At 38.5% G+C, this 13,364-nt stretch overlaps 2 protein-coding genes across 2 annotated transcripts in view; one reads left to right on the top strand and one right to left on the bottom strand.

The window, feature by feature from the left end:
• Window positions 1-632: 632 nt before the first annotated feature.
• Window positions 633-4,094, bottom strand: LOC106872243 (caspase-6). Its single transcript, XM_014919155.2, has one exon. It carries the CDS (start codon window positions 3,782-3,784, stop codon window positions 3,080-3,082), a length of 705 nt encoding a protein of 234 aa, XP_014774641.2. The 5' UTR covers window positions 3,785-4,094; the 3' UTR covers window positions 633-3,079.
• A 6,914-nt stretch (window positions 4,095-11,008) lies between these two features.
• Window positions 11,009-13,364, top strand: part of LOC106872242 (eukaryotic translation initiation factor 3 subunit H) — a 10,664-nt gene continuing 8,308 nt past the window's right edge. Inside the window, exon 1 of the mRNA XM_014919153.2 lies at window positions 11,009-11,123. Coding sequence (XP_014774639.1) covers window positions 11,064-11,123 — 60 coding nt within the window. The 5' untranslated portion in view covers window positions 11,009-11,063. The remainder of the gene's footprint in view (window positions 11,124-13,364) is intronic.

Genomic DNA, 13,364 nt, shown 5'->3' on the forward strand with positions numbered 1-13,364 from the left:
TCTCATAAGTGTCAGAAAAACGGATATTTTTAAATAAAATTTTCTGCAAAAATCTTTCAGATTCGTTAGTTTACGAAAAGAGAGAGAAAAAATGGCGGATGGTCACTGTGACACACTTATGTTGCAAAATGAAATTTGAAGTTATGTAAGAATTAGTACCCGCCGAGCACTTTTTTTTTTTTTTGCATTAAAGTTCAGTATAATTGCAATTTTCACCATTTAAAAATATCCATTTTTATGAAAATTACGAGGAAACAAATTCGAATGAGGTGGACGACACACGTTTATAGTTACTTCGGGTGTTTTATATACGTTGTATGTTTCGATCAATTTGATATCTTGGTCAAACATCAGAAGTGTAAATAAATGATATAACACACTTCTCTCAGATTTATATTCAAAGAAATCTTCCGAAAACCAAATTGCATTATATTCATCCCAATTTTTGTAAATATTGTTTTATAGGTCACCATCTGACATAAAAACTAATTTTCGACGGTATTCGAGAAATTCCTGTAAATAACTGCCAAATCATGCACGAGAATAAAGAAAAGGACTCAGGCCTTAAATAAAGATTGTTTAGAGGTATTAAGATGGTAAAGTACGGTGAAGAAGAAGAATAACAAAAAGCATTCAATTCTATGATTCTGTTTATTTAATGCACGTTTGTAGCGGAAAATATATATGGCCATCACCAAATGCATCAATATATATATATATTTAAAAATATAGCATATTTAATGAATCGAACAAAGCTTATAATCATTTTAACAATTACATATAAAAAAAATAAATGGAAAATATATTTATCTTTTTAGCAATTTAAGTTTTCAGTAAAATATGTAAAAATTTACGTTTACGCCTTCTTAATGTTGCATGCTTGTGTGTGAAAGGGAAAAGCATAGAATTTGTCAAGATGAAAAAGTACTTTACTCTCTTTTAAGGAGCCTGTTCTATGTATAATAAACTACATTTGATTAGCTGGAGGCTCAAACTTGAGTTTTTTAGTTAACGTCGACATAATGCAAGGCATTTGTTTGCATTCTTTGAAATCAGGCGCCTTATCGCTTTCAAATTTCTTCGCAGCAACATGCTTAGAAACAGCTGTTAAAAGTATCATCATTTCGTATGTGGTGCCATATTTTATCAGAATTTTACTTAGGATGTTAAAAAACCACGACCCTTCATCTTCATTTTTAAAAGACGAATAATCAGGACACGATGAAAAGTAAAGCAGCGTATCTTCCTCAAGTCGATATTTTGAAACTAGTTCCTCGTTTGCATTAACTTTCTGCTGGTCATCAACATTTATATCAATCTTACTTCCTCGCGATGCTTCCACAAAAATCAATTTAGGTACTCCGATTAAAGATGAACATCTATCGGCCTTCAGATAAGAAAGCAAATCGTGAACCTCTGCCACATCCGCACATTCAGGCTTCGTTTCATCACTTTTCATAATTACACACAAAATGCAATCAATATCTTTGATATTAAACTCTTTAGAGACCTCACACATTTCTTCGAATGTGTGTACTTTGATATCTGTTTCATTAAATCCAAGTACTCCTAAGGCATTTCGAATGTTTTCTACTTCTTTTTGGAACGGTCCATCCTTGAAAATGTAGGCTACTCTTCTCTTTTTTTGTGTCATAACATAATTATCGAAATATTTCTTTATATCTTCCGCGGTTAATTTGTTTATAGGCATTTTCGAAGAGCCAGTCTTGAAAGACATATTGACTTTATCACATAAGCCAAACTGTACTTCCTGGTAATCAGCAGTTTCTCTCAGCTCACGTCATTTACACAAAGGCAAATTTCAATAAATCCATTTCCTTCGTTTTGAAAGATATGTATCGAATATTTCATGTATTTCCAAAGTTCAAAATCAGTTTAAGACTCAGATGTGTGAGTAGTAATCATTTTAGGATTTTGGTCCCTTTTTGTGAATTACCAGCAAACAATCGGAGATAGGGCACACATGGCGGAGACCTAACCCGCCCCTTCTACTTTATTTTCTAATTTAAAAAAAAAATTTTTTAACGGAAACACGTTTTCGGGTTTGATTTCGATTCTGAAAAAAAAATTGGCAAAAATCGCAACTTCACCCACCACCCATTTCTTCATTTTTCAGAATTTTTGGGGGGTGGGGTTGAATTACGTAGAAAATACGGAGATTATATAATTCTGAACAAAAATTGTTTGTAAAATTTCAATTTAAAAAAAAAAAAAACATCTCTCCCTTCCCGATTCTACAACCTTCAAGCAAGCTATCCACATGCTAGAAATAACAGCCAAATCTCACACAAACTCTGTTTCCCTTTAACTTCCAGAAATTTCGATATACACAGCGATAGAGGGGTCGGGTTATGTCTCCGTAATGAGACCAGCGAAAATCAAAGCAATATTTGCTGTGAAGAGACAATCAAATCCAAACACGACAATCAATTAAAACTCTCCCACCCCCTTAATGAATCGAATGTCCGAAAGAAGTTGTTTTTCGTAGACAAAATATAACATCAATTAACATAATCTGTAGGACTTTATTAAGAATGAATATTTTCATAAGTTTTGATTAAATCAAAGAATCTATTCGGTCAGCAAATAACTCGATTTCCCTAAGGACCAAAATTGAGTAGAATTGTTTAGTACAGATTATTTAAAAGATTGAATAAAGCTTTCGTCATTTTAACAATTAAAACAAATGAAAAATACTAGATTTATCCGTTTAACAATTAAAGTTTTGGATTTGTATTTTTTATGCGGTTTTTCTATTTTATGTATCATACATGTAAAATACATTAAAAAAATTACGTTTTAGGTTTCAAAAGTCAAACTACGTTTTATCTTGGTGCTACGCATGTGTGTGTGTGAAAGGTGGAGCATCAGAATTTTGTCACCGTAAGTCTCAGTAATTAAAATGAAAAACATATTCCATCTTAGCAGACCCTCTATGGCGAAGGTAAAGAATACGTACACCAGGTGTTTAGGGTTAGTTGTAGGGGTTACGCCGAAAACCGGTGGTGTATGTATTCTTTACTTCCGCCACCTTCTATAAAATAAACTTCATTTAATTCTAATTACGTTCAAATTTCAGTTGCTTCGTTAACGTTGACATAATATAGGGTATTTGTTCACGGCCTCTGGTTTCCTCTTTAATACAGTTAGAAACAGCTGCCAAAATTGTCATAATATCATACGTGTTACCATATTCTTCCAGAACTTGCTTTAAAAATTGCATAAAATATGAGCTTCTTGTGCTATTATTGTCAGACGCACAAACGATGAGCATATCTGCAGTGCGTGGAATTGTATGCTCTTCTTCAAATCCAAAGCGGTCAGCATCGCATTTTTCGATAGCATTTTCGTCCTTCGAACAAGGAGTTGTTACTACAAAAATTAATTTGGGTTTACCTTTTAAAGATGGCACTTTTCTAAGTATTTCATTTAACGATATAACACTGTCGTATGTTCGGATATAATTTCCTGGGTGCATATAACTTAGAAATGCACAAACAAAGCAATCCACGTCACGATCCTGAAACACTTCATCAAACTTTGATATTTCACTGGTTGACATATCAGTGTATTCAGTGATATTATCTGCCAGAAATCCAAGCCTTATTAATGCCTGTTTCAATAAATCTTTGTCTTGGGACGAAGCATCACGAGTTCCGTTGTTAGCGAAATTCGCATTGCTGAAAATATGGGCGAAACTGTTTTTTGTCGGCATTGGATCGTAATAACTATAAAAGCCCATAACATCTTCCTCCGCCGCCATGTTTAAACGTTTCACCGATGCACACAATTGAGGTCGTCACCCGCAACGGATTAGTATCAGTCAAATAATTGTTTCGAATTCTGACAGCAAAGCCAGCAACGTTAAGGATCTAGGGTGTAGTCCGTTACATGGATTCCAGTGCTTAAACGGTACTTTTTTTTTATCACCCTCGGAAGGACGAAAAGTACAGTTAAAATGGACAGAATTTGAACTCAAAACATAAAGAGCCGGAAGTACTTCCGCTATGTATTTTGCCTGACGTAATAACAATTCTACCAGATGACCATGCTAAAGAGGTACATTCAACCATTCTTTCACAGAGTGTGTATATAAGTACCAGTTGAGCACTGGGGGGGGGGATGTCGTCGATGTAATCGACTTAACTACTCCTGTATAGGAGTATAAAGATTGCACACCTCTGCCAAGCCAACGTCAGAGAGAAGGCTCATTAGCACAGTATGAATGTCGAGCTCAAATTCACAGCCCCCACGTCAGACCTTCGGTCGAGTGAACATACTGAAGCCCTTGCCCTGCAGTGATCGGAACATGGGCGTCTCCCCAAGTGTACCAACCCTTAATTTTGTTTCCCTATGTTCTTGAAAATAGATATTTTTTCAGGAAATTTTCTAGAAATCAGCTTCAGATGAGGTAGATTTCGTTTATAATACAATTTGTTGTGAAAAAGATTCTTCCGTGGGTGAAATTTGTTACAGACACCTTTCAGAGTGTGTAAATTACGATTCTATTTGAATCTGATGTGTGTAAACGGAAACGGTGAGCACACACACACACACACACACACACACACACACACACACAGACATTGCAATTTTTTCAAAATTTCAAATTCACTGATTTATGGATGTATCAAGTAGCATTTGATATAGACAAAGCGTTTCATGCTGGTCTTCTCCATAAACTCTCTACCTTTGGCATAAGTGGAAAGGTCTTTGATGTTGTCACTACATTTCTTTCTGGTTGTTGTGTGTCACTCTGGACAACATTACTTCTGAGCATGCCATCATCAATGCTGGCGTTTTTTTGTCCCAAAGCTCTATAGATCCAATTCCATTACTCTTTTTAGATGAATGATCCATTCTGCCAATGTTCTTCAATCCATCAATGTTTACACTGATGATGACATTATTTTGGCTTTTTTGGAAATCGCTTTCACTTGACACGGCTGGAATTTGGTACTAGTCTTGGGGGTGGATCTGCAGGCTATTAAAAAGTGGGGTGAGAAATGGCTAGTAGCTTTCAACCTTGGCAAGACCAAACTTGTCTTTCAGTAGGAAACATGACCCCTATCTTTCTCTCATTTACATGAATTACAGGTGTGAGGTATCACATGATGAGACAATCAAACCAGTTGGGGAAAGGTCTTCTTCGAGTCTGCTTGGTTTTACTTTCTCACCTGAACTTTCTTGGGGTTCTTACAATCAGTTGGTTGGTCTGCTTCCCATAAAATTGGGTCACTGTATTGGTCAAAGGACTAGCTCACATCCGAGGCCATTTTGTATCTTTACAAGTCCAGAATTTGTCCTTGTATGGAATACTGTTGTCATATTTGGGTAGGTGAATCATCTCTGGTACTTATATACACAGTCTGTAAAAGAATGGTTGAATGTACCTCTTTAACATGGTCATCTGGTAGAATTGTTATTGCTTCCACTCTTCAACTTTGCAACTCTTGTCACATCAACATATGTTATTGTCACAGCTCTGATTGATTTTCTCTTTAATTCCAGATCACTTTGCGCCCTCTTTTGCTGATTTCAAACTCACAGCATCTTCAACCAAATGCTGTTGTGCTTCCGTGAATAAGGAAATCTTTTTCCAGGCATAGATTTTTTCCTCAAACTGCCAGACTTTAGGACTCTCTTCCATCTCATTATTTTCCCCCTTCTTAGGACCTTAACTCTTTCAAATATAAACTAGGTTCATTCCATTCATTTCAATTTCTCCTTCAAAGTCTTTTATTCTAAGTGAATGCTCACTTTGTTTAGGACTTTCCTATAAAAAATATAAATAAATAAATGTGGCTATTGGAGAAGCATAGGAGTTAACAGAAAGATCTTAAATTTTGTACATTAGCTGAGAATATCTATAACTGATTGCTAAAATATAGCATGTAGTTGTTACAAAATAATATTTGGTTAAATTGTTCATTTGGAATCACAAGCAGAAGGAAGAATGAAATAAAGAATTATGGACAATGGAATGTGAAATCATGCAGAGTTTGAGTAAGTGGAGAATAGGGGAAGCAAATAAATATTTCAGAGACGTATACAGAATGTTTATGAATTTGTTTTGCAAGATTCCTGATGTGAAGTCGTGTGTTCAAACAGATATTGTTGTATTTCGGGATGGTCATTTTATTTATTTATTTTTTATCAAATAAACACACACACACACGCACTATATATATATATATATATATATATATATATATATATATATCCTCATCATCATCGTTGTTTAACGTCCGCTTTCCATGCTAGCATGGGTTGGACGATTTGACTGAGGACTGGCGAACCAGATGGCTGCATGAGTGAATTACAATTGAGGTATGCATGTATCATGTGGGTGTTCTATTTGTTGACCAATCACCTTTCAGAAAATCATGCCCCACCCGTCAAACACATCATTTCAGATGTGTTTGAGATTTGTGCTCATTTTCACTAGTTAAGCAGGTTAGTGCCAAAAGCTTTGCAGAATTCTGATGGCATTCAAGTAAGAAATGTCTCAGCTCTCACCAAGCAAATCAAGAAAAAAGCTTCAAAACTTTTTGACAGTCTCACAACTTCCAGGTAACTAATGGCCAAGCAAATTCACCTGAGTTGGTCCTTACATCCTAATTTTGCTACCAGGGAGCATTTGATAATTCATGCCTTCATGCTCATCTTTCCCTTAATAAAATCTGTTGTTAAACGTTTACAACTATGAAGGTGCCTTAGTGGTTACTGTATTCGACTCACAATTGTAAGGTTGTGAGTCTGATTCCTGGTTATGTCCTTCAGCAAGACACTTTATTTCATGTTGCTCCAGTTCCCTCAGCTAGCAAAAGGGATTTGTACCTGCATTATGAAGGGCCAGCCTTGTTACACTCTGTACCACACTGAATCTCCCTGAGAACTACATAAGGGTACACGTGTCTGTGGAGTGCTCAGTTAGTATGTGCAACCAGCTTAATCTCACATCATGATTTGTATAGCATCAACTCTGACAATGGTAACAAGAAGAAAAAAATACCATTGTGTGACAGATTGACAGTCACTAGATATTTTACAGTTGTATCCTTTCCAATTAGGCTCCTTTGAAATATGTTTGCAGTTAGTATTATTACTAAGATACCCATCTCAGATTGAACTGGGTCTGACAGACTCATATCCCTCGTATATACTTTCCTCATCATCGTCATTTAATGTCTGCTTTCTATGCTGGCATGGGTTGGACAGTTTGACTAAGAACTGGCATGCCAGGAGGCTGCACCAGGCTCCAATCTGATCTGGCAAGGTTTCTACAGCTGGATGCCCTTCCTAGTGCCAACCACTCTGAGAGTGTAGTGTGTGCATTTTGTGTGCCACTGGCACTGACTACACTCTGATGGTGCTTTTTATGTGCCTCCAGCATAGGAGCCAGTCAGGCAGCACTGGTATCAGCCATGCTCAAGTGGTGCTTTTTTACATTGCACTGGCATTGGCTACAACTACAATTTCATTCAGTTCAACAGGTCTTCTCAAACACAACATATTTCCCGACGATTGAAGAGTGCTTTTAAATGGGCCAGTTATGCAATACTAGCATTGGCCACAGCTACGATCTCACTTGGCTTGCCAGGTCTTCTCAAGCACAGCATATCGCCAAGGGTCTTGGCTGCTTATCATTGACTCTGAGGCCCAACATTTGAAGGTTGTATTTCACCACCGCTTCCCATGTCTTCCTGGGTCTACCTCTTCCACAGGTTCCCTCCACTGTTAAGGTGTGACACTTCACACAGCTGTCCTCATCCATATGTAACACATGACCATACCAGCACAATCGTCTCTCTTGCACACCAGATTTGATGCTTCTTATGTCAAACTTTTTTCTCAGGGTACTTACACTCTGTTGTATATGCACACTGAAATTACACATCCAGTGAAGCATACTAGCTTCATTTCTTGCAAGCTTACACATGTCCTCAACAGTCACAGCCCATGTTTCACTGCCATGTAGCATGACTGTTTGCATACATGCGTCATACAGTCTACCTTTCACCCTGAGCGAGAGACTCTTTGTTACTAGCAGAGGTAGGAGTTCCCTGAACTTTGCTCAGGCTATTCTTATTCTAATGGCAATGCTCTCAGAGCATCTACCCCCATTACAGACTTGGTCATCTAGGTAACAGAAGCTATCAACTACTTCTATTTTTTTCCCCCTAGCATGTGACGGAAGCTGTTTTCTGCACATTTTCAGTGTTTATTGCACCTGTGCACATTTGCCACACACAAAAACTATCTTCCAGTTAGCCTTCCTTTGATATTGCTGCACCTCATGTCCATAGCTTATACCAGGTACATCTTATGGAGTTTCTACCTACACCCTTTCTACAGATCGAGCAGGGCCATCTACCTGAAGGGGTTTGTGATTTGTCTACCTTCCTATTTATTAAGACTTAGGTTTTTGCTATGTTGACTCTAAGGCCCTTCAATTTTAGACCTTGCTTCCACACCTGAAACTTCTCTAGTTCAGGTAGTGACTCAGCTATTAGAGCAAGGTCATTAGCATAGAGGAGCTCCCAGAGGCAGTCTGTCTTGAATTCTTCTGTGATTGCCTGGAGGACTTTGGTGAATAAGAGGGGCTGAGAACTGATCCTTGGTGAAGCACTACTTCTACCTGGAATTCTTCACTATACTTGTTGCCACCCTCACCTTACTGACAGCGTCCCTGTACATGGCTTGTACAACTCTCTCACCAACCACTCATCTATCCCTAGTTCCTTTATTTCAGAGTATTTTATTGTCACTGTTATATATATTACTCTTCTTATTTTCATTAGAAGTAGTGTGTCGAGAAGACACTCAACAAGAAATTGAAACAAAAGTGAAAAAAGAAAGACAAAAATGGTTTCAAATTTTGTCCCAAAGCCAGCGATTTTAGGGGAATGTATTTAGTCAATTACATCGACTCCAGCGCTCAGCTGGTACTTTCTGTTTACCATTTTGGTAAATTTATAGTTTCACAACAGACTCGATTTCGGTAGTAAATAATTTTTTTCTTCTGTGGCTTTTTTGGGTGCAATCGTCTTAGGTGACCTCGTAAGCTATTGGAAATGCATTTTTTTCTGCGGAAAACGGAGGGTGTGTGTGTGTGGGGGTGTCGGAACCTTGGAAATTCCCCTTTTGACCCCGTCTTCTGCGTTTTTTTGCTTTCATTGCAATCGTCTTAATTGACCTTATTTCATCGATCCCGAAAGGACAAGATGAGCTCAGCAAAATTTGAACTAAGAACTTAAAGAAATATTGATGAGCATTTTTTCCGACGCACTAACGATTCTGTCAATAATAATAATAATTCTTTTCTACTCTAGGCACAAGACCCGAAATTTTGAGGGAGGGGGCCAGTTGATTAGATTGATCCCAGTACCCCCGAAAGGATGAAAAGCAAAGTCCACCTCGGCGGAATTTGAACTCAGAACGTAAAGACAGACGAAATACCGATTTATTTATTAGGAATAAAGCCCTAAACATAGATGGGGACACCACAAGTACAGACAAGACTACAGTGGGGATAAAAATCATAAAACGAATGAAAATGGACGCATGGGCCCCACTCCCATGCAGTACCATTTGAACCGTTATATGTATTATTTACAATTGTTCTTTTTTTTCCCTTTAATTTCATACTTTTTTTTTGTCTTTAGTAAAACTTCATCAGTGGTTCGATATCTCTCAAATCCACCACTGGTGGAAACTCTTTGAATTCCACCTCCACCCCTGGTGGGTCAATGTTATCTCCACACATCTCTTTCAATTTTCTGTAGTTCTCTTCTTCTATCAATATTGCCTTCATATCCTCTGCGTAGACGTATGAAGGCCCCTTCACTCTTACTATTGAGTGTAACTTGATTATTTTTTTCTGTTTCAACATTTTGTGGGTACGTTACATAATACCATACTCCTACTCCTCCTTCATGTGGCCCCTTTCTCCACATGTGAAACACACTGGCCGCCTACCCTCCACAGTAACTCTCAGTCTCACATTTTCCGACAGCACAATCTCCTTCACCACACTGTTCAAGTCCTCCGTCGTTGCCTGAATCGTCAATTCGATCCCACATCCCCAGCAATCTACCTTCTGGGTCCTTGCTGCCTTCAGTATCATCCCGTCCTTCGTACTACATATTATGGCTGTCATCAGCCATTCCTCTTTCAATTCGGGTGGCACCTTAACCCACACGTTTTTCACACTACGAGCACCCATTCCTTTGTGCAGTGCTTTATTGCTTCCTCCTCCGTTGTGAACTGCACCTCCACAGTAGCGTATCTTCTCCCTCTCGTAATGTATGTTGTGAATCTTTTTATATTCTTAACACATTCCTCTATGGCCTCTCTTGGTGCTATTTCTATATTTCTCGTGGCTGCCTTCATGGTTTTAAATATAACCTTTCTTTTTGTCACGTTGGCCGATCGCTCTTCAGGCGGTGTCAGCTTCAAAATGTTTCCTTCCTTTGTGAGTAATTTCTCACTCGCCTTCATCGTTCTAGGCTACACTTTTATCTCGCGGACCCCCAACTCTCGCTCGTCTAGTCTTCTGCCCGGAGGCAGGCCGCATAACTTGGGCCTGCCTCCGGCTCCTCCTCCATTTTCTCACAATGGGAAACAAAACAACAATTAACGAATTAACAACTTTGGCAACAATTCAAAAAACAATGGCAACAAGTCAATAAACAGTTCAACATAAACTCACCTATTAACTTCACAGCTCAGCATCTCGCCCCCGGCGTGCTAACGTTTCTGCCAATAATAATAATAATACTAATAAAATGATTGTATACAGTGTTTAGGAGCAGAACCCGTCATTATAGGGAAAGTATTCATCTTTTCGAAAAACATTCAAGCAGTTCTTTGGAAGCAACCTCATGTTTTCCATTCAAAATGCATAACAGAAAGACTTCACGTTACGGAAAGACTATAAGTCAGACGACATTTTCATAACACGTGGGAAGGCAGACGACACATTTTCCAACTTCCGCTCCCACAATCCATCGCTTCTTCCGCCTTTCTCCACCGCAAAAATGGCGACCAGAAAGTCTGCGAAAGAAAGCGTGATCGATTATGTCCAGATCGACGGACTCGTAAGTAGTTAACTGTCTTATAATATTATGTCCAGATTGATTAATTTGTAAGTAATTAACTGTATTGTATTAGAACTTGATTGATTAATAATTAGCGCTGCTCTGCATCACTAATTTCATTATTTAAGTCCCACGTTTGTGACAAATAAACGGGAAAATGAGAAAAACTGAATTTAAAATAAAAGAAAAAAGAAACGAGTCCTAGAATCGCAATTACTTTCGATAAAATAGGAATTCTGAAAAACGAAGGAAAGCGAGTCCTCTCTCCACGAGGCCGGAGGGAAAAACTGTTTTAAATCTCCACGGATTTCTCATCATTAGACACAAAATACTTCATCATAAGTGGCAGAGGTAAAGAATACGTGCACCACCCGTTTTCGGCCAAACAAAATCCCTAATCACCGGGTTTGCGTAGTCTTTACTTTCGCCGTTATCAGAATCGAATACTTAAATACAACAGTATAAAGACAATTTTCTTTTTGATAGAGACATTGTGTACATTAACAAAAGCAACCATGAAAACATTTTTTAAAATGTCATTGTAGCCAAAAAGGGAACATTATGTTATAATCGGCCGTTATTAATGATTTGGCGTTTATTAGTATTTCCTGCCCACCAATTGTGTTCTTATGTGTAAAGAAAATCCATCACTGTTGGACTTGTCATGCAACCCCAGGTCAGTCCTTATCGAGCAGAAAAAAGACTCAGATGTGATCCAGTCGTGTTCCTTTCCGCCTCCCACTTTTTTTTAGGGACTAATGTAGCTACAATTTTCTTGAAGGTGGAGAAGCTCTGCGAAATTTCGAAAGTTCAATAAAAGATTTACACCCGTAGAGATTGAATTCAATAACACCCAACAAATAGAATAATATTAATAGAGTATATTATTAACGTGGAGACGGAATGGCCCTGTGGACAGGGCAGTGGAGTCGCGGTCGTAGGATGCAAGAGTGAAGACTACTGGTTTGGTCATATGTTGTATATGAATGAGGACAGTTGCTTAAAGAAGTGCCAATCGCTGAAAGTGGAGGGTACTCGTGGAAGCTGCAGACCCTGGCACGTCGCCATCATCTCTCTTTTGCACTCTCACCCTCTCGCTCTGTCTCGTCCTTGATCACTGTCTGTCTCTTTCTCTTTCCTACTGACTTCGGTAACCATGTATCGCCTCTACAGCAAGACACCTGTTTCTATCCTGTCACACTCTAACCTCTCTTCACCTGGCACAAGACAACCTCCTCCAATACACCCACTCAAGAATCTTTGTTTTGTGAGTTACCTGGTGACCCTGCCAGAGCTGGTGCCATTTAAAAAGCATCCAGGCCACTCTGTAAAGTGGGTGGCATTAAGAAGGGCATCCAGCTATAGAAACCATCCCAAAACACAGGACTTGGTGCAGCTCCTGTCAAACCATGGAAAATGGACATGCAATTATGGTGATGATGCACACGACACATCACATCTGTGTGAGAGACTTGTACATATGTAAATATTGTAAGCATCTTAGCAGCACCTATTTGCTGATTGTGTTACTGCTTTTCCTATCTTCACATTCTTCATGGTGCTTTTGATTAGGGAGTCGACCCAAGTCATACATCTTCCTCATTCAGCAGCTTCTCATAATTATTTCTATGCTTCTTAGCATCAGTGATGTTGAGTGTTCCTTTTCGTAGGAAATGTTACAAAAGACATTCAAATAGAAGTTTGTAAGGAGTGATGTGTGGTGATGCGTGGGACATGTTGTTTTGTCCTGATTGAGTAGACTTCTGATTTTTGTGGGCGCAGTCTTTTATTCAGACACTGTTTATTGAGAGTTGATATTATTCAATATGTTCTATTTTTAAAGACAGTAAGGTATGATTTGAGGAATAATTTAGCTGCTATTTGTAGCAGGTGAAGCTGACTGTCTATGGCTCAACTTGCATCGTCGTCATCATTTTATATCTGCTTTTCCTGTTGGCATGGATTAGGTTAGACCTTTCCCCACTTGCATTTCATCTAACACCCAAAACGCACGAGGGATGGGGCCACATAAAAAGTGGTGGTGCTATGTAGAAAATATGCAGTAGACTCTGTAAAATGGTTGGCATTAGGAAGGGCATCCAGCTGTAGAAACTTTGCCAGATCAGACTGGAACCTAGTGTAGCTCCTGGTCTTGCCAGCTCCTGTCAAAGTGTCCAACCCTTGCCAGTATGGAAAATGGACGTTAAATCATGTTGAATGATGATGATAATGAGATATATA

Source organism: Octopus bimaculoides, chromosome 7, assembly GCF_001194135.2.
Source record: "Octopus bimaculoides isolate UCB-OBI-ISO-001 chromosome 7, ASM119413v2, whole genome shotgun sequence".
Classification (NCBI taxonomy): Eukaryota; Metazoa; Mollusca; class Cephalopoda; order Octopoda; family Octopodidae; genus Octopus; species Octopus bimaculoides.

Excerpts from the sequence above, each read along its gene's own strand:
- LOC106872243 (XM_014919155.2), bottom strand. The coding sequence starts at position 3,784 with ATGGCGGCGGAGGAAGATGTTATGGGCTTTTATAGTTATTACGATCCA.